Source organism: Patiria miniata, unplaced genomic scaffold (assembly GCF_015706575.1).
Source record: "Patiria miniata isolate m_02_andy unplaced genomic scaffold, ASM1570657v1 HiC_scaffold_9, whole genome shotgun sequence".
In the NCBI taxonomy this organism is placed as follows: domain Eukaryota; kingdom Metazoa; phylum Echinodermata; class Asteroidea; order Valvatida; family Asterinidae; genus Patiria; species Patiria miniata.
Window position 1 is genome coordinate 5,344,084 of NW_024037076.1, and position 23,686 is coordinate 5,367,769.

General features: G+C 40.8%; 2 protein-coding genes and 1 long non-coding RNA gene across 6 annotated transcripts in view; 2 read left to right on the forward strand and 1 right to left on the reverse strand.

Moving 5' to 3' along the window:
* Positions 1–18,009, forward strand: LOC119720734 (zinc finger protein OZF-like). Of its 4 annotated transcripts, none has more exons than XM_038190559.1 (4): positions 1–110; positions 3,010–3,093; positions 5,595–5,879; positions 14,249–18,009. In XM_038190559.1, exon 4 carries the CDS (start codon positions 14,758–14,760, stop codon positions 16,351–16,353), a length of 1,596 nt encoding a protein of 531 aa, XP_038046487.1. In that variant the 5' UTR covers positions 1–110; positions 3,010–3,093; positions 5,595–5,879; positions 14,249–14,757; the 3' UTR covers positions 16,354–18,009. The 4 variants fall into 4 exon arrangements, with proteins under 4 accessions (XP_038046487.1, XP_038046489.1, XP_038046488.1 ...); XM_038190560.1 differs by having other exon boundaries at positions 8–95; XM_038190561.1 differs by lacking the exon at positions 5,595–5,879.
* Positions 12,330–23,686, forward strand: part of LOC119720735 (branched-chain-amino-acid aminotransferase-like protein 1) — a 16,661-nt gene continuing 5,304 nt past the window's right edge. Inside the window, exons 1-2 of the mRNA XM_038190563.1 lie at positions 12,330–12,577; positions 22,256–22,373. The gene's annotated coding sequence lies outside the window, so the exon portion shown is untranslated. The remainder of the gene's footprint in view (positions 12,578–22,255; positions 22,374–23,686) is intronic.
* LOC119720737 overlaps positions 23,112–23,686 on the reverse strand; it is a 1,512-nt gene continuing 937 nt past the window's right edge. Inside the window, exon 2 of the long non-coding RNA XR_005270112.1 lies at positions 23,112–23,193. This is a non-coding gene — a long non-coding RNA (uncharacterized LOC119720737). The remainder of the gene's footprint in view (positions 23,194–23,686) is intronic.

A 23,686-nucleotide genomic window follows, 5' to 3' on the forward strand; every position in this document is an offset into this window, starting at 1 on the left:
ACCTTACATTTAACGCTAGCGCCCTCAATCGACAGCTAGACGACGATGACAGACCATGCCGACGGTCCGCTGGCTGGCTTTAGTCCTGTGATTTGGTGAGCGAAATTCTGGTAATTTCACCTTTTTGTTTGACATGTCAAAGATTTGAACCCGCCCTATAGGTGCCTAACCATATCAAAAATATGCACAGATAGACTGGGGCTGAACATTTCGTGACGAGAGAGTTTGGAAGTCGAAACAAAATTGTCAATTTCCTGCCTCGGCTAGCCTTAGTAATAGTATAGCCCCATAAATGTGGCCTATTTACTGGACTGCCTCCGTAAACATAGGCCACACATCCACATGTACAAAAAACGTGTCGACTTTGCCAAATTTTGATTTTCACATTTAGGCTTACTTTGTAGATTTTTTTTGCTTTAGAAGCATTCTCACCCTCTATATAGGCTAATCAGAAAGTGCTGCCTTTTTCAGATGTTTAATTTTTGTGAAATTTCATGTTGAAATTTTGATACGCAAACGTGTGCAAATGTATCTGGAAATTTCACGAAAAATGAACATCTGAAAAAGGCAGCACTTTCTGATTAGCCTATATAGAGGGTGAAAATGCTTCTAAAGCAAAAAAAATCTACAAAGTAAGCCTAAATGTGAAAATCAAAATTTGGCTAAGTCGACACGTTTTTTGTACATGTGGATGTGTGGCCTATGTTTACGGAGGCAGTCCAGTAAATAGGCCACATTTATGGGGCTAACCTTAGTAATACTAGTAATACTAATAGTAATACTAATACTAGGTGAATCGTAATAGTTAAACATAGGCACGTCTCTCGTGTTGAAGCATTGTGATTTTTCGGGGGTCATGCAGTACGCTACGGCTTTTGGAAATGCACTCATAGGCCTAGACGAAATACCTTTGGAATTCTATTGGAAAGAATGTTGCAACGTGATGCTATTTAGGCGATTGCGTACAAAGTCTATGGTCTATGGAGATTCAAGAATAAGAAAAGTATTTCTTAAAGGGAATATACATCATTTGCTTTTGCTGTAATTTTCAGAAATGGATGGAATTGGGGGGTTGGAAATATATAGCAAATATAGTTACACTGACTTTTTAGAGGTTTTGGGTTCGAAAATGCTATAAAAACCAAGAAAAACAATCATTTTCCTGTAGTCTGGTTCCCTGACTCCATATAAGAAGAAACAGAGCAGTTTACATACATTGGGGAATTGTAAGGTCAGGGAACCAGTCTAGCTGGCTTGTACCCGTTCATAGGTGTGTAATCGATTGCAAACAAGTGCGATGATCAATTGGGGCCAGTATTTGGAGAAAAAAAACAGCTTTTTCCAACGCTGATCGGCCGATCAGCGTTGGAAATTGATACAAAAATAGCACTTTTCTTGAAAATGACAGTATATCAGGTGCCATGATTTTACAGGATGCTTTACACTGTCATTCACTAACAGTCTAGCAGGGTATTTCAAAATGATTTGGTAGTTTTATTTTTTGATGTTTGCAAATGTTGTATTTTCCCTTTAACAAAATTGGAATTTTTTCAGTCAAGTCCCAGATTCATGTCTTAACTCTTATCGTCATTTTTGCAATGACTAACCTTCATTGAGATGATATATGAAAAAAAACCGGCAGTGTCAGCCGTCAGGTTGCAACATTCTGTCCATTCCATTTTCCGAAACACAAATCCTCCCAAAAAGTTGCCCTGGTTGATCCATAACTCTTCAAATGTTTTGAAACAGTTGACATTTGGGTCATGGGACAATATTTTGGTGGAAAATCTGAGTTTTCACTCACCACCATCAGTTTTCAACATCGCGAACGTTTAGCACTCTCGATGCAAACGAGCTGTACGCATATGATGCGGCTGTAGTTATGATCGCATCATGTGCGGGAAAAAAAATCAAAATGTTGGTGTGATATCCTTCGTGTGTGTACCGGTATGTTAAAGGAATGGGATTCTAGTTTGGGTCAGGAAACCAGATTTAATTACTCCATGCAGCTCAGTTTGCGTCAAGTGTGTGCTCAACGTACGCGATGTCGAAAAACTGATTCTTCAGAAAAACCTTTCTGAGCTGTGCTATACAGTCATGGCTGTTTTGTGGTCAGCCAATCAAAGAACGCCTTGATCATTAAAGGGAATGTACATCATTGGCTCTTGCTGTAATTTTCAGAAATGAACTATTTGAGGGGTTAGTATAATAGATCAAATATTGTTACACTGACATGTTTGAAGTTTTGTGTTCGAAAATGCTGGAAAAAACAAAAAAAACCAAAAATGTTCAAGTAGTCTGGTTCCTTGACTCCACTAAAGATAAAATGGATCAATTTATAGATGCCGTAAAATTGTATGGTAAGCGAACCAGTCTAGCTGGCCTGCACCCGTTCATGAACATGTAACCAATAGCAAACAAAATTTGGACTGAAAAAAGTGTTAAGTTGGAGCAGTAGTTGAAAAATAGTTAGGTTTTTCCAACGGTGGTCGGCCGACCACCGTTGGAAATGTATACAAAAATACCATTTTCTTGAAAATGACTTCACACCAGGTGCTATAATTTTACAGGATGCTTTAGACTGTCATTTACCAACATCCTAGTAAGGTATTTCGTAAAAACTTGGTAGTTTTATTTTTCGATGTTTGCAAATGTTGTATATTCCCTTTAATGCTGTGTCAGTGTAGGACATCGAACAGCCATCGGGTCAGCGGTACATTCTGCATACACTCTACCACGAGTAAAGTCCACTGACCCGACTGCTGTTGAATGTCCTACTCATAATAATTGAGGGATCATCTTTGCTCACATTGGCACAGTTATTGCTCTGGAGCTTTCTGGTAATGTCACCGTCACGGTGACATTGTACGGTACATATGGAGGATTCTATAATTGAGTTGTGATCAATGTTGTCATTGCAAGTTTGTATTTAATAAATGGGTAAAGCATTTTGTAGCATGTGGATTGAATCAGATAGTTTCATTTAAATGTTCTCAATGCATTCTCCAGGTGGTGAACTGCGGACAACGGAGTCCTGTCCTGATCCTGTGTGGAATCAGCTGATTCTGAATTGATCAAGTTGACTGAAATAAGGTAACATAAATTATTCAATCCATCCAAATGATGATTCCTCAATTAACGTGATTAAGACATAATTCTATATTTGGCTTCATGGAGCGGGCAACCCCAGGCGCGGACCACCCTGCACAGGCCACCTCTAACGTGGCGCAAACCATGCCTGATAATATGGTGGGGGCCACCCCTATCGTGGCACAGACCACCCCTAACGTGGCGTGGGCCATCCCTCACGTGTTGCGAACCATCCCCTACGTCGCACATCCCCAAGGGCGGATCCGGGGGGGGGGGGGGGGGGGGGGGGGGGGGGGGGGGGGGGCAAAGGGGGCCATGGCCCCCCCCAAAAAAAAACCCCGAAACCAATTGTTGTTGTTTTTTATGTGACGTCGCAATAAAGGCAGGCAAAAGCAACCAAAAAAGCAAAAAAAAGCAACCAAAAAAGCAAAAGGCCCGGAAAAGCAAACCAAAAGGAAGAAAAAAAAAGAAAAAAAAGAAAAGAAAAAGGGGCGAAGTCATAACTGTGTAAATTTAATGGGGGGGGGGGGCTAAATGTCCCTGCCCACCTCTAAAACCGATAAATTTAGAATGTGTTGAGAAATACAGGCATTTATTGGGGCAAAAATATGTTTTGCCCCCCCCCTAGAAAAAATCCTGGTGACGCCCATGTTTGTGATGCGATCAAGCTGAATAAGTCGTTTGTCAGGAACTTTCATTTGGAGATACAGGCCAAAATAGGGCCACTTAATCACACCACTTCATCACATCTCTTGGTGTTCTGGCTTCCATAATTTCTTAAGTAAAGATGGTTATTCTATACGCGCTGCATTTTGCTAACCGACAGGAGAGCTTATTTTGTGTCTAGGTTTTATTAAATGTCTATGGGAGTGGGCCACCATGTGGCGCAGCCCCTAACTTGGTACACCTTTATATTTTTGGCCACAAGTGCTTCACTATAGAGTATGCTCCCCAAAAACATTTCCACATAAATAACCAAAGGCTTTTGAAATACATGTAACAACAAAACCACAAAGTAAATTTTGAAAATGTGTATTCATGCAGATACCAGTACTCCTAATCCATAGCCTTAACCCCCATGAGTGTTATTTCATAACATGTTTCCTCATGCCTCACTGAACAATGGTCAATTGCCCACAACAACATTTTTGGATGCTGTGTAAAATCCTTCATGTTGTGAAAAAAAGGGCTGATGTGGTTTGGGATTGGAATCATTTGCTCTTGAGCATTAATCTGAGGTCTTGACATGGTGACTGACAGCCATCAGGCAAATGATTCCGATCCCAAACCACAATCTGTTTTTACAACAGAACAGGTTTTACACAATTTTAGGTCCAAGTCTTTGTTTTTCTTTGTTTTCCATTACTATTAATGCAAGGTTCATGTACCTGTAATAACAAGGTAATTCGTCAAGTCCAAAGGACCTTGTTATAAAGGTGTTCAACTGTACTTTTAAAGGTGCAAGGCCTGATTTCTGTTCTCCCCCTTGTATGAAGGACCATCAATCAAACATTATAGGTTACACAAGGATCAGTGCTGCTGGTTATGAAATTAGTCTGAGCGTCTTTATGACATGAACATATCCATGGTGAACTGTACTCATATTTGTTTGAATACCATGTACACATACCATAAATCGCATTTTTCATTCATATCCATACAATGTATCTCAGCTGTATCAATCAAGCAAGCGATCCGCCTTTAAAGTATATTCAGTTGTAATGTACCATTGACTCGATGAGGTAGACTACTTGTTGATGAAATCAAATGATTTTGTAAATCACTTATTCAACACAATCCTTTTCAAAAATTATTTATCAATTTATCAAGTTTTGTGGATGATGGGTATTATAGGAACCTGTAACTTCTTAATAGTGATTAGTGAAAAACTGTAAGGGTGCATGGGGAGAGTTTACACATATCAATTTTTGGAAAGTTAAATAATCAAACAAATCTGATTTAAATAAAAAATTATTTCAAGAGGAAAATTCTAATTTAAATAAATAAACAAATCTGAATTTTTTTATTTAAAAATAATTCGCCAACCTTGATAAGATACAGTAAAATCTTTGTGCGAGCCCAAAAAGACTACACTTGATACCCTAACCCTGCTGAATCCAACAGGATCCAACTCTGTCACATACCCGATGGAGCCTGTTGGATTGAGCAGTAAACCTCTTGTGAACATTCCTCATGCCAAATGTTGGATTCAGCAGGCAACTGAACTGCATTATAACGCCATGTTGGACTCCGTTGGATTCAGCAGACAACTGAAAATGAGGCACAGTGGGTTGAGCAGGACACTCCGGTTGGACTCTGTTGGATTTAGCAGGGTAGTCCTGAGGAAGTACTAGGGGTTAGGGTTTTAAGTAAAGAAAACCAAAAAGTTCTGAATTTCTTCATCTCTCTCGTGTTAATCAAATTGTGGCCCAAACACGTCATGTTGGGTATTACCCAACAAAGCATTAGCACCAGTTCATTTTTATTTTATTTTCTGAACTTAGGGTGTCCATCTGCTTTTTGACAACGACGACCACAAATTGACATCCATTGTGGCATCTCGTGAATCAGATCCAATCACTGAGGAACCTGAGGAAGATCAACATATCCAGTGTGATGATGCTTTCATAATTTTGAGTGTGCCGCAAACAAGATAGATGGTTATCATACTTGATGTAAATGTCAGTCATAACAGTTTCAGGAACGTGGAGACGCAAGTAAAAACATTCTGTGCAACAAATTCTTCTCATCAAGCTTGAAGCTAAATTGTCTCCAGAGGGTCCACACTGGTGAGCAACTGTTCTTGTGATAACTGTGGTAAACACTTTTTCTGAGTGTCGAAATCTACACCTACCGCAACAGACTGCCTACTTGTACATGTGTACTACATGTGGTCTACAATGGTGAGAAACCATTTGTTTACGAGACCTGTGGTAAAGCTTATTCTGACTGGTAGTCGAAACAATGATGGAAAAAAATGCATACTTGTGATTAACCATTTGTTTGCGAGGATTGTGGTTAAGCCTCTCCTATCCAAAATCGTTTAAGCAGACATAAAAGGATGCACACCGGTGGAAAAACTGTTTGTTTGTGAGACCTGTGGTAAAGCTTTTTTCAAGCAAGGTCTTCTAAATAGACATGAAAGGATACACACCGGTGAAATTTATTTGTTTGTGAGACCAGTGGTAAAGCCTTCTCCTACCAAGATCATCTGAAAAGACATGAGCGAATTCACACTAATGAGAAACCATTTGTTTGCGTGACCTGTGGTAAAGCCTTTTCTGAGAAAAGTTATCTAAAAAGACATAAAAGAATACACACTGGTGAGAAGCTATTTGTTTGTGAGACCTGTGGTAAAGCCTTTTCTAACAAAGTTCATCTAAATAGACATGAAAGAATGCACACCGGTGAGAAATCATTTGTTTACGAGACCGGTGGTAAAGCCTTTTCTGACTGCGGAAGTCGAAACAAACACGAGCAAATGCGTACTTGCGATAAACCATTTGTTTGCGAGAATTTTGGTGAAACCTTTCCTACCCAAAATCATCCAAGCAGACATAAAAGGATGCACACCGTTGAAAAACTATTTTTTTGTGAGACCTGTGGTAAAGCCTTCATCCACCTAGGTCATCTAAATAGACATGAACGAATTCACACTAATGAGAAACCATTTGTTTGCGAGACCTGTGGTAAATCCTTCCCCAACCAAGGTCACCTGAATAGACATGAACGAATTCACACTAATGACAAACCATTTGTTTGCGAGACCTGTGGTAAAGCCTTTCCTGATAAATATGATCTAAAAAGACATAAAAGAATACACACCGGTGAGAAACCATTTGTTTGTGGGACCTGTGGTAAAGCCTTTTCTAAGAAAGCTCATCTAAATAGACATGAAAGAATGCACACCGGTGAGAAACCATTTGTTTGCCAGACCTGTGGTAAAGCCTTTTCTGATAAAGGTGTTCTAAAGAGACATAATAGAATACACACCGGTGAGAAGCCATTTGATTGTGAGACCTGTGATAGAGCCTTTTCTGACAAAGCACATCTAAATAGACACCGAGGAATGCACACCGGTGAAAAAAAACATTTTTGTGTAAGAGCTGTGGAAAAGGCTTCTCCAACCAAGGTAAAGGACGCACACCTGTAGAAAAACTGCTTGTTTGTGAGACCTGTGGTGAAGCCTTCTCCAACCAAGGTCATCTAAATAGACATGAAAGGAGGCACACCAGTGAAAAACTGCTTGTTTGTGTGACCTGTGGTAAAGCCTTCTGCAACCAATGTGTTCTAAATAGACATTAAAGGATGCACAGCAGTGAAAAACTGCTTGTTTGTGAGACCTGCGGTAACCATTTGTTTGTGAGACCTGTGGTAAAGCCTTTTCTGATAGGTAAAGGTAAAGATCACATAGCCATTACTGGCCGTAGGGGCAGTGGGATGTTAGAGGTCCATCGTGTCTTGGGCGCGGCATATGAGTGGCGGGGCCCAGTCCTCTCCTCTCGCCGTCTTACCTTCCCTGAACGAATCGGGTACCCATTTTACTGTTGGGTCGTCAGAAAGAGTTTTCCAGTTTTTGGTTCGAATGGGATTCGAACCGCCAACCTTCCACTCCGTAGCGCCACGCTCTAACCGCTCGGCTACGAGGCCCCTCTATGTTATGTGGACTAATAAGCGTGTCCACATAACGTTTCGCCCTCTCTGGAAAACGGATTTGGAGGCATTTTGGGGTTAGGGTTATCAGTTGCAGAATGAAGAGAAACATTCCAGGAAATCAAAAAAAAATACAAAAAAGAATTGGGGGTTGAAAGAGTTTTCACAGTTTAAGTAAAGTTATATTTGGTACCGAGTTTTTTTTTTTAACTAGACGAAAACAAAGGAATGTCCACATAGCGTATGTAAAACAAACGTGTGTGTACGCGCCTGTGCGCGCTGTCTGAAGCTCAATACCCGGGCAATTTCTATTATAAAAGGCGATGGAAACAACACTTTCAAGAGTTGGGACGGTCAAGGTAATATACCCCTTGGGGTACATCACTCATGTACCACAGGGTGTTCCCTGCGTGTTTGTGGCACATCACGTGCTTGGTTGTCGACCAAATAAACATCACGATCTATTACCGTGGTATAACAATGTTTAATGTTTGTTCAGTTTGTCGCAAATTAGCCGTTACGAACTTTTCGTACTGCTATTAATGCAACTGAAGCAACTATTGGATGTATTGTTTTACCAAAATTATGCTACAGGCCTACAACATGCGCCAAAGCAAGATTTAGAAACATCTTTTATTGAAAACACATGGTTTCTGATGTAGAAAAACATTTGGTTGGCTTTATTAGATTTATTAAAAATGAGTTGTATTAAGAAATTAGTTATTATTGAACTTTTGGAAAGTGGCAGGGTAATGCAGTATTGTAAATCAATTCTGGTAGTACATATTAAATTTGTGTGATGTTTACTCCGTAATTTACTTTTTAACATAGTCTTGTGAAAGCGTAATTATGACTAGTAAAGCCAACACTTGAAGGATATGGACATTTTATTTGTGACCGAATTTCTCATGCATGACGTCATCAGACGGGAAGGTGTACAGTAACAATTGTCTTAGCAGAAGTTCAAGGTTAGGTGGATCCCAAAATACAGACACCTGACAGAAACATAACCAAATTGTGCATACTTGTCATTGATGTCATAGAGCACTGCAGGAAAGTTACAAGTGAAAAACGAGCGTATTTTTTCCGCTGAATTCTTTTGCCGCTGCTATTGCTAGTGGTGCTTTTTTGGGGTGCCAAGTCGGTAATTGTTTCACGTAAGGTTACTGGCTACTGGAGAACGGTTACTGCAGAGTTCGACCGAAGTTCACGGACAAAATGCTTTTTTGCTTTGGCCGTCTTGCGTGAAATTGTACAATAACCCACTTGGTCGTGATTGTCAATGGAAATAAGAATTTCCCATTTTGTTGAAAGACACAATGCAAAATAATAGTGAATTTCATAATGCAATTGTACCCTCGACCAGTCTTTGGCCCCGATACTCATAAAATGAAACAGGGCCAGAGGCAGGGGTGATGTCTAGTGACGGGTGTATGGAAACCCCTTGTCCTATCTGCCTAAAGTTCGTAGCAAATACCACGCGGCTATCACATTACCACACATTAATTTTTCCTCAATTCAAACAAATTCATAAACAATGCCACGAATTGTTATGTAGCAACTTTATTACATTAATTTTGTACATATAAAACATTCCTTAGAAATGCCGCGCATTCTTTATGTATATAGGTCATGATGAGTTACCCAGAATGCCATCCCCAATTCTTCACAAGATTCTGTGCAGCTCATCATCCCTTCCGATCGATCCCATCCAAGCGCCCTGCTGTTTTCAGGGCGGGGATACGAGTGAACTTGGCCGCCCGGCCGGCCGTAACTATATACCCCCTCGGTTCCCTAACGTGGCGCACTTCGATGTTTCCCCGACTTTCCTCATTCAGTTAGTGCAATGTTGAACGATACGTACGTAGCGTCCGGTAATTGGGCATAAATTGGGCCGAGATGGTGTTCCCTAAGGGTGCACGCCTGTAAGCTGGCCAAAAATCCGACCACCGAGCTCATGAATAAAAGTTATACCCTCAAAAAATACTATATTACCACACATTCTTTTATTATATTACAGATTTTTGAGAGCCATAAAATTGGGGAATTGAAGAGATATGGTAATGAAACTCTGACCCGGACTAGGGGCTTCCAATTCCGAGCATTTTGGATGTTATTGGTTCGAAAGTGGCGCTATTTTGCCATGTTATGTGGGGATATCGTTTTTCAAGATGGCTACTTTTCCGTTCTAGGGAAATACGGGTCGTCTTCTTTAGGTGAGAATATCACGAAAAGTCCATGGTCAACCCACCAAAAAATGGAAAGAAGATGAAAGATGACACATCGATCATCATTTTTTTGTGCATGCAGCTTGAATATCTGTGAAAGTTCTGAAAAGAATTCTGAAGTATGCGCGCACATTTAGCACTAGTGTCTAGGGGGAATTTTATTGCAGGGTTGCAATTAAATGCTTGTATTTTAAAGGTATCAACAAGGGCTGTTCCGTAACAGATGCTCCCAAATCGTAAGGGAGTCGTAGGCAATCAGCCGATTACAGCAATTGCGAGTTGAAAGGGGGGGGGGGGCATTTTGAACTTCAAAGTAACTAAAACTCATTAAATTGTCGTTGGGGCGCTCTACAGCTAGCAGGTGCAAACAAAGTAACTATATGCGGGCCAAAGTTTGACCTCGGATAATATTTTTTTAATTTTTTGGTCAAAATAATGACTTTGGAGATATCCTGCTTTTGAATGTGTTTTTGTGTCAAGATTTGAACGTTGCCTGCTATTAAAGGGTGCACGCCTGTAAGTAGGCCAAAAATCCGTCCGCCAAGCTCATTAATAAAAGTTATACCCTCAAAAGAGTTTTGGGAGCCACAAAATTGGGGAATGGAAGAAATATGGGTTAGAAAGTGGCGCTATTTTGCCATGTTGTGGAGGGATCGTTTTTGCGCCTTGGGGAAATAGGGGTCGTCTCTATGGGTGAGAATATCTCGTAAAGTCAATGGTCAACCCTCCAAAAATGGAAAGAAAACGAAAGATGACATGTTGATCATCATTTTTCTGTTCAGCTTGAATACCTATGAGAATTTTGAGTATTTTAAAAGACTTTTGAAGTATGGGCATTTAACACTATATAGTGTCTATAGGAATTTATTTGCAGGGTTGCGCCCGTACGGTCGATCCGTAGCGCCCTCAATCGACAGTTAGACAGCGACAATGGCGGTGATGAGAAGCTATTTGTTTGTGAGACCTGTGGTAAAGCTGTTCCTAGAAAAAGTGAACTATAGTACACAAAAGGGTACATACTGGAGAAAAAAACATTTGTGAGACCCGTGGTAAACCCTTTTCCCCGGCGGTGTCAAGTTAAAACACATGATAAAGGATGCATACTGTAAAAAAAAAACAACAACAACATTTGTATGTGAAATCTGCGGGAAAGCCTTTTCTACCCTTTTCTACCCTTTTCTACACCTTTTCGATTTTGCTGGTTCACTAGATCATCGGTACATCGTACAGAGGTTTGCGTTGAAAATTCGGACCGATCTGACTGGGCGAGCAGATGAAATCAAACATGTTTAATATTTTGGTATCCGATTTTCACCGGACGCAATATTTATGTAGACCAATCAGATTCACGAAGAAAGTTACATGTTGTTATGTGACTGATATAATCATGTGACTGATTAGCATGTGACCGATTAAAGGACGGAATCGGGCGTGCGGTTAAATTAAAGACGTACCGTCCCGGTGATGGGTGATTCCTGAAACCGGTAAAATCCGGAAGGTGTGCGCTGAGCTTAAAGACCCTTTGGCGAGATCTAGAAGCTTCTTCTCAGGGACGTCCAAAGCATGTACATTTGTAAAGGTCACAGACTGGTAACAGTCTATTTTTTTTGTAGAGTTGTGGTAAAACTGGGTAGAATTATAGACATAAACATGACTGGGGAGAAACCTTACATTCACCATAGACAAGTGGGGAAAACCCATTCCGATTGAAATTATCTGAGGAAACGCTGGAGGGTTCACACATTTATACCCAGCACGACAAAGGGGTACTCCCTAGTCCCTATATACCCTATAAACACGCTAGACTTTTGATAGCTAGCACACCCCCGCCTGCGTAATTTTTATTCCTAGGAGGGTTAGGGGCAATGTCATGAATAATTCATGTTTATCCATGAGAACGGACAATGACATCAACAGCATTGTTGTTAGTTACTCAACTAGTTACAATACATTAAAGCATTTTAAAGAACGGTTGTCGTCGAGCTACCACACAGTAGCCTAGTGGATAGCGAGATGAGCTATGGATACAAAGATCGATCCCTGGTTCGAATTCACGTCGTCGCTGCTCATTTTCATCAGCTATTTTTCTTCTCCAAATTTATTACTGAGATAATTTTAAATTAAGGGGAAAATAGAACGAGAACCTAAGTCTTGCAATGATTCAAAGGAAAAACTGAATTATTCATGAAATTGCCCCTAACCCTCCTAGGAAAAAAAATTACGCCCCGCCTTTGATATCTCCTGAGATGACAATGACCAACAGAAAAGAATGGATGCAGTCACTGGTCAAAGTTCAACTTTCCAGCTCTTGCACGAAACTTTACCCGAAACTGTTCGTTTATTTACTCCACTGCGCATGTCTGTCATCACACGAGGAGCGGGCGCGAGTAAGGCCGTGTCCGAAACGGGTTTCCAGAGCTACGGCTACGTCTATTGTCAGCGCGTTCCGCGTATTTTCGATGGGCTTGGACCTAGACCTAGCTAGCTCTAGACGGTTGATTCGGATGCAGCCTAAGCTGGGGGAAGTAATCGAACGCACTCATAGTCATTATTACCCAGGCATCTTTGCGCCCTCTCGCGCCGTGCATACCCTTCGGCTGTCGCAGGTGAGACTTTTGCTCTCAGAATGAGTCTTTTTTACAGTTGCTTCTCGATACTGTTTTATTGTCTCAATATGTTGAACTGGTTCATCAATATATGTAGATAACCTTGATTGGGTCAATCGGCACAGGATTTGTGGACTTGTGTGGTTAAGGGATGCACTAATTTTTCGCACCTAAGTTTGCAACTATGGCCACGTATATACATGTAGGCCTACGGGGTCACGCATAATATTACGCAATGGCGACCACATGTGGTTACTGTACAATGTCGCTTCTCGTTCATTGTAATGTGCATTATGGCGTGTGCACTAGACCGTGTATGGATGCTGTGTTCAATGTTGCGTTGTATCGGCGTGCATATGCGCCGTGTCCTATGTTGGCAAGGCACATTACATACTTAATATACATGTAGGTACATGTAAATTTTTATGTACATAATGCATTCTGGGCAATGCTGTTCGTATATTGGTCAATTCCAAAGATCTTATAGCGCCGAAGGCGCAAGATGGGGAACTCCATAGAAATTGGGAAATCGTCATGGACGCCATTCGAGCAAGCAAACCATTGTGCAAACCATTTGTTTGCACCATGGTTTGCTTACTCGAAGCAAACCATTGTGCAAACAATGGTTTGCACAATGGTGTGCTTACCTGAATGGCGTCCATGACGATTTCGCAATTTCTATGGAGTTCCCCCATCTTGCGCCTTCGGCGCTATAAGATCTTAAGACCATTAATGTGCGTTGTTAAGTACACTATGAACCTGTTTATACTTAATACATGTATTTGCATACTGCACTGTGGAGTGTGAACATGTGTATTGGACATTGCTATTACGCGTTTTGTCTAATTTTATCTTACATTTCATAGACCTGACAGGCTACTTGACATGAGCTGGCTGCTCTTAAACACTTTACCAGTGTCGCATGAAATTTTGACTACCATGAAACCCGGTGCCTTTTACCGTCTCTGTGCGCATGCGCAATACAACCAGCGTATAAGTATTTCATAGTCCGAAATTTACACGACACAAGCCCAGCTGCGTTTTGCGCAATACACGCGACGCGCACACAAATCTGCATATCATAAGGTAAGGAGTTATAGAGGGACATTCCATATTATAGTCCGAGGGGGGTTTCATAAAACATAAGAGTAAAATTGTTGAACAAAATGGTTGGTTACGTCTAGATCATTTTTTGACTGTTTTGATTTTTGGACGGAAAAGAATTGATTTTTTAACCGAAAAGGTATTTATGAATGGGAATAAAAATGTGCTTGGTCGGTATTAAACATTCTGTTTAAGACCGGTTGGAGTCTCGAGTGCTGATAATTACCCTCAGCTTCGTCTTTGGTAATTATAACATATCCAGACTCCTACCGGTCTTATACAGAGTATTTAATACCTCCCAAACACACGTTCATTCCCTTAGTAAAGGTGTGCTTGCTTAAATATCAAGATCATATGACCCTTACTTCCGGTGTTACCGGAATTCAATTATTTATGATTATGATATCAATTTGAAAGAGAGACAATTTTTGATATATCATTCAATCATTTTGTACCGTCTAAAAGACAATCAACGCAACAAATTGGGAACAGCCTTGTGATTGTTCAGTTTCGTCAACATTCTGTAGTTTTTTTTTAATTGTGTTTTAACATTTTTCCTGAACTTAGAGAGTTCATCTGCTCTTTGGCATCAGCGACAATATTGACTCCCGCTGTGGCATCCCGTGAATCAGATCGAATCACTGAGAGACGTGAGGAAGCTCAACATATCCGGCCGATGTGATGATGTTTTCAGGATCCTCGGCATGCTGCAAACATTAGATTGATGGTTGTAATGCTTGATGTAATGGTCAGCCATCAGAACTTGAAGACGCAATAAAAAACATTTGTTTTTCTCTGCAACAAAAAGTAGATGTAATTTTCAGTCATCAAAATAAGAGCTGTAGAAACGTGGAGACGCAAGTGGTCTTTGTAACAAATTCTCCTTATCAAGCTTGAAGCTAAACTGTCACCAGAGGGTCCATTATAAGTGAGAAACTGTTTTCTTATGAGACTTAATCGTAAGCCCACTGAGCGACGAAATCTACACTTTCACAACACACTGCATGTACATGTTACTAAGACTGTTATAAATACATGTACTGTACCTCAGCCCTTCTGAACAACGGAGTCCAACCATGAACAAGAGGGTTGACAGTGGTGAAGTAAAACCATTTGTTTGTAAGACCTGCGGTAAGGCCTTATCTTGTGAAGGTAAACTACAGGCACATGAAAAGGTACATAGTGGAGAAAAACCATTCTTGGGTGAAATCTGTGGTAAAGCATTTTCAGGTGGAGGTAGTCGAACCAGGCATGAACGGACGCAAACCAGTGAGAAGCGATTCATTTGTAAGACATGTGGTAAAGCCTTTCCTAAAAAATGTAAACTTCGGGCACATGCAAGGGTGCATACTGGAGACAAACCATTTGTTTGTTCAAGCTGCGGTAAAGCCTTTTTTAATCGATGCCTTCGAAACAGACATGAAAAGATTCACGACAAGACGTTTATTTGTGAAACCTGTGGAAAAGCCTATCCTAGCAAAAGTAAACTTCGGGTACATGCAAAAGTGCATACTGGAGAAAAACCATTTGTTTGTGCAAGCTGTGGTAAAGCCTTTTATGAACGATGGAGTCGAAACAAACATGAAATGACGCACAACGGCGAGAAGCCATTTATTTGTGAGACCTGTGGTAAAGCCTTTTCTATCGCAAGCAATCTAAACAGACATGAAAAAATTCACAAAAATGAGAAACCATTTGTTTGTCAGACCTGTGGTAAAGCCTTTTCTGAGCAATCTAATCAAAACGTACATGAACGGATGCACACCGGTGAGAAGCCATTTGTTTGCGAGACATGTAGTAAAGCATTTTCTAACGCAAGTAATCTACGTAGGCATGAAAGGATACACTCTGGTAATAGACCATTTATTTGTAAGACCTGTGGTAAAGCCTTTTCTCAACTATGCGTTCTGAACGTACATGAAAGAATGCATACCGGTGATAAACCATTTGTCTGTGTGACCTGCGATAAGGCATTTTCTCAATCATGGCATCTGAAAGTACATGAAAGAACGCACACGGGCGATAAACCATTTGTTTGTGAGACCTGCGGTAAGGCATTTTCAGAGAGCGGTTATTTGAAAGTGCATGGAAGGACGCACACCGGTGAGAAACCCTTTGTATGTGAGACCTGTGGCGCGAACTTTTCTGCGCGACATAGTCTAATTACACATATCAGGTTGCACACCGGTGAGAAGCCATTTATTTGTGGGTCCTGTGGTAAAGCCTTTTCTAATCAAGGTAATCTACATGCACATAAAAGAATACACAGCAATGAGAAACCATTTGTTTGCGAGACATGTGGTAAAGCCTTTTCCGAGAAATGTAATCTAAAAGTACATGAAAGAAGGCACACCGGTGAGAAACCATTTGTTTGTGAGACCTGTGGTAAAGCCTTTTTTGTAAAAGGTCATTTACAGAGACATGAAAGAACCCACACCAATGAGAAACCATTCGTTTGTCAGACCTGTAGTAAAGCCTTTTCTGGTAAATGTGCTCTAAAAGTACATGAACGGATACACACCGGGGATAAACCATTTATTTGTGAGACCTGTGGTAAAGGCTTTAATGTCGGAGGCAATCTGAAAAAACATGAAAGAAAAATGCACACGATTGAGAAACCATTGGCTTGTCCTTTTGTGGTGGTAAAGTCTTTTCAAATCAATATCATCTAAGCAGAGATGAAATGATGCACAATCTGCGACACGTGTGTTTAAGTCTTAATTCGCAAAGGCGATCTAAATAGACATGAAAGAATGAACACCGGTGAGAAACCGGAGACGTTGGGTGAACCCCTTTTCTGGCCGAGGCAGGCGAAACAGGCATTAAAGGATACACATCTGTGCGAAAACATGCTTTTGTGAGATGCAAACGAAATTCCCTATGCCAACAGAAAGGTGAAAACTACATTATGCCTGTTTGTAATTGTATATAATAATTGTATTTACAATGAATTATGTTTTCTAGTTGTTATACTTATTGTAATGCAGTGTCTCATGTTGTAATTTTCTGTCCAACCTGCTTTGGCCAAAATGTTCGGTTTGGTTATGGCAGGATATAATAAATGTTTTGTTTTTGTTATTCCTATTACCCATGGATTTATTTCTAACTCGTCTGTTCACGATCACATTCCTAACTCATGAAATAGGTCTGAGACCTAATGACGTCACCCTTTGTTTAAATGTGCGCTTTCCCATGTGGTAAACGGTCCCTACTTCGTCTGGCGTCCCAACTTCGCTCCCATAGGAAAGCGCATATGTGAACAAAGCCATTGCGTCATTAGGTCTCGGGTCTATTGAAACGATCCACGCCAAAGTGGACATGGCTGAAAGTATAGTAAAAGTGCTCTCAGATATTTTTCCTCTTCAATATTATTCCAAACACATGCAGGGATCAGGATATAAACTCATCTGGCTGTTTGCCGTTACTGTATGGGTAGTACGTGGTCTATACAAACATGAAGGGTGCACATCGTACTGCTGAAACACCTTTCATTCATCGGACCTATGGAAAACCCTTTCTGAACTAGAATTTTTTTTCTGATTAAACAAAAGGTTAACACTAGCGACAATTTGTTTTATGTAATTCGAGCGATTCAAAATGCAGTGAGCCACCAAGAGTTTACCATGGAGAGTCAATTTTTCAAGCCTCGGTCGACAGTACAAAACATGTCCCAATTGAACGAGTGTCAGTAAACAACCTATTGGAGCAAAGCGTACATTCTGCCGCCTTACAAAAACACCATATTTGATAACAAGAAAAGAAAAGGGCAAACATATACTCGAAGCATACGCTTACGAAACTATACTGGCCGGAAAAAAACTAACAATTTCAAACGTCCCGCGCTGCGAAGTTGTCGACCATCTCCCACAATGCACTGGGAAAATGAACTCTCCGTGAAACTCTCTGTGAATCGCCCAAATTGTGTGTTGGCTTGTTTTCCAACTTGCTGCATCTTATTGCATTGCTGTTTTTCATGGTGTAAATTTGTTGTTCTTTAAACAACAAATGCAATTTTTTTTTAAATAAATGTATCAAATGCAATGTATTTTTCTGATTAAATATAATCATTGCAAATGCACCTTGTTAATTTTAACATCATTTTCTTATTGTTAAATGCAACCGTTGCAAATGCACCTTTGTGTTAATTTTAACCTCATTTTGAAGTATTGTTTTGCAATTTTCAAGGGTATTTTTGGTGCCCTTTTGGTTTTGATGTTAAAGCGAATGTCATTTTGTAAATACTTTTCGTTAAGGCCTATGCAGTGTATTTGTTTTCATATTAAATACAATCATTTAAGATGGACCACATTGTCTCCATTTAAACCTTACTTTCAAGAGTTTTTAGGTGCACTTTTGGTTTTGATTCCAATGCGAGTTTCCTTAGTCATGAGCAAAAGTGCGATGTCATTTCAGGCAGAAACCTCAATATGTCACATCTATTTCTTCAGCATAAAAAAATGCAACAGTTTTTGATAGTAATTGTCGTTTATAGTCTTGTTTTGACGATTCTTTTGTTGTGCCAGTACATGGCAGTAAAAGCCACTGAGCAAATGTTTCTCACAAATTTTTGCGATGAGCACATTTTTGGTTCAATTTGAACAGAAAACCCTTAAACTGAAAGTGTCTCCCTGAAATGACAATAGACAACACGGCAAGTAATTGTCCGGAAAAAAAACATGTAAAATGTTAAATGTTTAAAGAGGTTCAGCTTTTTAATCAAATTAACCAAAAAGGGATGTGAAATAGTTTTCACACATTTACGATGAGTAGAAAGTTGGACAAACTATGTACCTAAGAAAATTCATCCCTTGGACCCTTTTATGCCACGTATCTGCGCCTCATCAGTTAGTTCCCATAGTTAGTTATTATTCATAATTACCTAAGACAGTTTTGCAATTGCTATTTATCGAGAGCCCGTCACCTGGCCGGTCTTAACCGGATGATAAAGACATGGCTGGCTGGTATTAAGCACGTTTCCAGTGTCGCATGAAATTTGGACTCCCATGAAATCCAGTGCCTTTTAACGTTTCATTGATTGAACGTTCACATTCCTCACTAGGCATGCACAATATACAATGTACTAGTGAATCAGTATTTCATGGTCCGAAATAGACCGCTTGCAGACGCGATCGATAATTGACGCGCGAAGGTGCGCGAAGGTGCGCGACGCCATGTTATGGGACAAAATGTGCATAGATAGATATACGCTTGTCCCACAACATGGCGTCGCGCGCCTTCGGGCGTCGATTATCGAACGCATCTGCAAGCGGTCTATTCACACTACACCTGCAGACCAGCTGCGTTTTGCGCGACATCGTGCAGTACGCGCGACGCGCACGCCAATCTCCTTAAGGTCGCCAATCTCCTTATAAGGTGAGGAGTTGTAGAGGGGCATTCTATATTATAGTCAGAGGGGTGTTTCATAAAACATGAAGTAAAATTGTTGAAAAAAAATGGTTGGCAACGTAGTAGTTTTTGCTTTGTTTCGATTTGGGAACGAAAAGGTATTTATGAATGGGAATAAATATGTGTTTGGTAGGTATTAAACACTCTGTTTAAGACCGGTTGGAGTCTTGAGTGCTGATAACTACCCTCCACTTCGCATCGGGTAATTATCACCCATCAAGACTCCAACCGGTCTTAAACAGAGTGTTATAAAAACCAAACACTTTTCTCCCTTAGGAATGTACACGATTGGATTCTTCCAATGGGCAAAACAAAAATTGCCGGGAAACTTGTAAGTATGATCTCTAGTGCACATTTGTGTTGTTTAGAAGAACAATAAGAGACAGTTGGGTTTTTTGGGGAGTGGGGGTGGGGACGGGACGAATATTTGTAAAACGGGCGGAATAGTTATACGTCTTAGCCCGGTTAATACTTCAGGCGAAAGCAAGTGCAAAGCGAAATTCATGTCGTCAACAAGAGTGGACGCGCCTTTATCGTACTGTTGACGTCACAACTTTCGCTTCGCTTGCAAAGTGGTATATAATACCCAGGCACGTAATTTGTGGCCTCTTGCCGTGTGTGCCCATTTCAGCTGTTGCAGGTGAGACTTTTGCTCGCAGAATATGTCCACATTACGGACACACTCTCACAAAATGTGGTCCAGCAGCTTTCTATACAAAAACCTCGTTGTCTTGGGGTTTTGTACGTAAACCTTATCAGTCAGCCGATCACGCTCAATTGACTTCGGCCAAACCGCAGTCCCATCATAAGAAATAAGTTAACAATGTTATCCGAACCAGTTTTTCCGAGAGTGTGTCTCTAATGGTTGATGGGCTTTTAAAAAGAACTTTTGCAAATGGGAAAGACACTTTGGAAACATCCAATCAGTTTGAATATGCTTCATGAATTTCTGAATAAACGAGCACATTTTTAACAGTATTTAATTACCATTATTTTTCGGTGTGGTGGTGGGGGGGGGGGGATGGCTGTGGGGGGGGGGTGGACTAAACAGAAGATATATCAGAATGGCGCAATAAGACCAACAGCGGGCGCAATAAATTTGATTAGGATTTCAAAATTTCTACGCGTCCGCGTCGTTAATTTGCATAAAAAGTGCCCCCACAATTTTTTGCAAAAAACGAGACCGTCTAGTTTAAAAATCGGTGGAATCGTGCGAATATAGCCGAGGATCATCTCCCTAGCTTTTGGGCTATTATCTAAGAGCAGATTTGATAAAATTAGGGTCCAAAATGGGTCCTATTTGCACGAGAAAATCATGTAGGGATGCCACTGGTAACTTTGGCAGTATGCAGGCTCAGCATTACCGGCAGGCTTCAAGCATTACGGACACACTCTCGCAAAATGTGGTCCAGCAGCTTTCTATACAAAAACCTCGTTGTCTTGGGGTTTTGTACGTAAACCTTATCAGTCAGCCGATCACGCTCAATTGACTTCGGCCAAACCGCAGTCCCATCATAAGAAATAAGTTAACAATGTTATCCGAACCAGTTTTTCCGAGAGTGTGTCTCTAATGATTTAACAGTTGCTTCTCGATACTGTTGTTTTGTCTCGATACGTTGAACTAGCTCATAATATATTTAGATAACTATGTTTGGGTTGATCGACACGGGTTCTGAGGATGTGTGTGACTTTATAGGGATGCATTAATCGCACCAAAGTTTGCCGAGCTCTCAGTCCGTGTAATGGAGTCGTATGGATAATGTGTAATACGCCATGGCTACCACCGTGGTTATAACTGCACATGCAATGTCGCATCTCACTCATTGTGGTGTGTATTGTGTGTTCGGCACAATAATATAGCCCTGTGGTTGGGCATGTGAACTAGACTGTGAAGGGACGCGTGCTGTACATGTTCAACCATGGAGTGCTGTATCGGCGTGCATTGTTAATTGGTTAAGACCCCGCCTCTTGACCTCCTAGATTTTGCCAAATCAGCGGGCGCTTTCTATATCGGGTCTTCAGTCATTCACCATTAGTTAAACTATGGGACATGCACTAAGGACCAGGCCATTTTCCCTCCTACTTTCCCTGAGAATGTACATGTGGCCCGCTGAAATTAACAGCCGGAGTTTCACAATTCGAGTTGGAAATGTACGAAGCCAGACCGTACGAAATGATTGGCCGCCATTTTGAAGCCCACAACCTGGCTATCCAAGTTGCCCGAGCTAGCCTATCCAGGGGCCGAAGCCTCAAGCCCTGTTTTGTAAACGCCCAGCGACTATAACCCACCCAGGGGTGCACAGCTCATTAATAAAAGTTATACCCTCAACATATTCTATATTAGGCCAAAAAAAAATATATATTCGGTCTCTGGTCAGACCATAGTTCCGGAATTGACGCGGCCACGCGGCTTTTTTTTTTTTCCCCTTTTTTTTCTTTTTTTCTTCAAGCTTGGATTGTACAGACAAGGTGGGTACTATTTTGGTTTTGTTGGTGTCCTCATGTACATTGGTGTCCTCCATAATTTGCCTTGGTGCTTTCGATCATTTGCCTTGGTGCAATTTCCCATTCCTTGGTGCTCTTTGGTAAAAAAAATTGAGGAGGTGCAGAAATAGAGGGCGCTGTTGGAGCTACCGCGGAACATTTTGGAAAAAAAAAGATCGACGCGCATGCTTAAAATCGACGCGCGCGCTGACCAGAGACCGACTTATTTTTTTTTTGGCCTTGGAGAGTAATTCTGAGAGCCATTTAATTGGGGAATTGAAGAAATATGGAATCTCAGGCCCGGACTTTTTCCCTTTAGTGTTTCAATTCATTTTGCCACCGATCAACGTAATCCCAAAATGCCTCTAAACCTGTTTTCCAGAGAGGGGGAAACACTGTGTGGACGTGGGCAAGTCCACACAACGTCGCTGCTACCTAGTTTGTGGACCTCTTTTGCTCTGAAGTCCACACAGTGAATGCACGCTTTTTTCAGTACCTCAATAGTTAATTACATGTATAATGGGAATGCGTAGAGCCCTACACTACACAATTGCCACAATTTGACCTGCATTAGAAATCCATTGTGATGCGATCAATGTTGTCACTACACAAATTACTAGCAGCATTTTGTATCATGTGGATTAGCATGTTTCATTTCGTTTACATTTCCATTGCATTCTGCAGATGGCAACACTGACAACCAAGACCTGTCCTGCGTGGACTCGGCTGATTCTGGTCATGGAGCTATTTCTTCCTGCATGAATTGATCAAGATGACTTGAGGTTAAAGACAGAGAAAAAAGGTAAGCATCTCACCGATATCTGTATCACACTCTGTACAGAGTGAGTAAAAACGCACTCAAAATGGCAGGACCAATTTTTGACCGAGGTTTTACCTGCAGCACTGCAAAATCGAAGTATAGAATGTCCAATGAATAAGCTTTCTCTTAGTACAAGAATCATTCAATTCACTTGTGTACTTTCCAAGTTAAGGCATTTTGAACACAAAACCCGTTTTAAAGTTCTGTCCACGGATCAACGTGTTCGTTCAGCAAAATGAAAACAATTTACATACCTCCCTTTGAGAATTGTTTTTGTTTTGCTGAAAGAACACTTACTTTTTGGAGGATGCATGTGCACGTTTACTTGTACATACATGTACTTTCCCTTTATACAGCCTTAATGTTTTATGTGAATTGTTTGTGCAGCATTTTAATAGCTACATGTAGGTCTATGGCGAGACTATTGGGGTAGCAGGGAGGGGCGGGGTATGGGAGGGGGGACGTGTCCCCTTGTAGATGTCCTGGCCCCCAGGTGTCTAACACCCAGCCCCACCCCTTTGAAATCTTGAATTTAAAATAAAGATTTATACTTTACCCAATATATTATTTGCCCTTATTATTGTAACATATAGATTTGGCTATAGTCTTTGGTTTGTTTGACTATACTCTATAGGTTAGGATAGGGTAGCTGTGGCTAAGAGCAGGATGAACAGATGACTACGAAGACTATACAAAGACACACTGGTAACGACTATGAGCTCAGCTATATGGAAAACTGGTTTATTTTCAAGAACTCAATATTCTACCGGTATTGTGTATGTACAGAACTATAACCTCAGACCTAGCCCAGGTTGGACGAAGTCTTCATTGCAATACGACTAACGTCCAGGACGAGACTTTTCTACATGAAACCATACAACATTTTTACCAGAGTTTTGTTATGTTTTACCTCGTTATAGAAGCTAATATTTCACGCCTACATACTCTATGTGTCCTTATCTGTTAGCACGCTGGGTTCAGGAATTCCATATGCGATGCTGACTGACGTTAATCAGGAAAATAAACTCCAAAGCAACGTTAAACTTGTACGTGTTTGTAGTCGCTTTTCATCAGTTTATTCCCAGAGTCGTACGTCATGTACAATGTACATGATATGTACAAATGTGCGTGCGTACAATCCGAAAGCGCGCACGCACGCTAAGCGCCCTCATTTGTTTAGTTTTGGTTGGAACCGTGACGTCACTCCAGCCAACCGATGTCAGGAAAACGCTCAACCAATGACCAAAGCCGAAACGTGTTTCTGGTAACTGGCGCGAAAACACGCTCGGTCATTG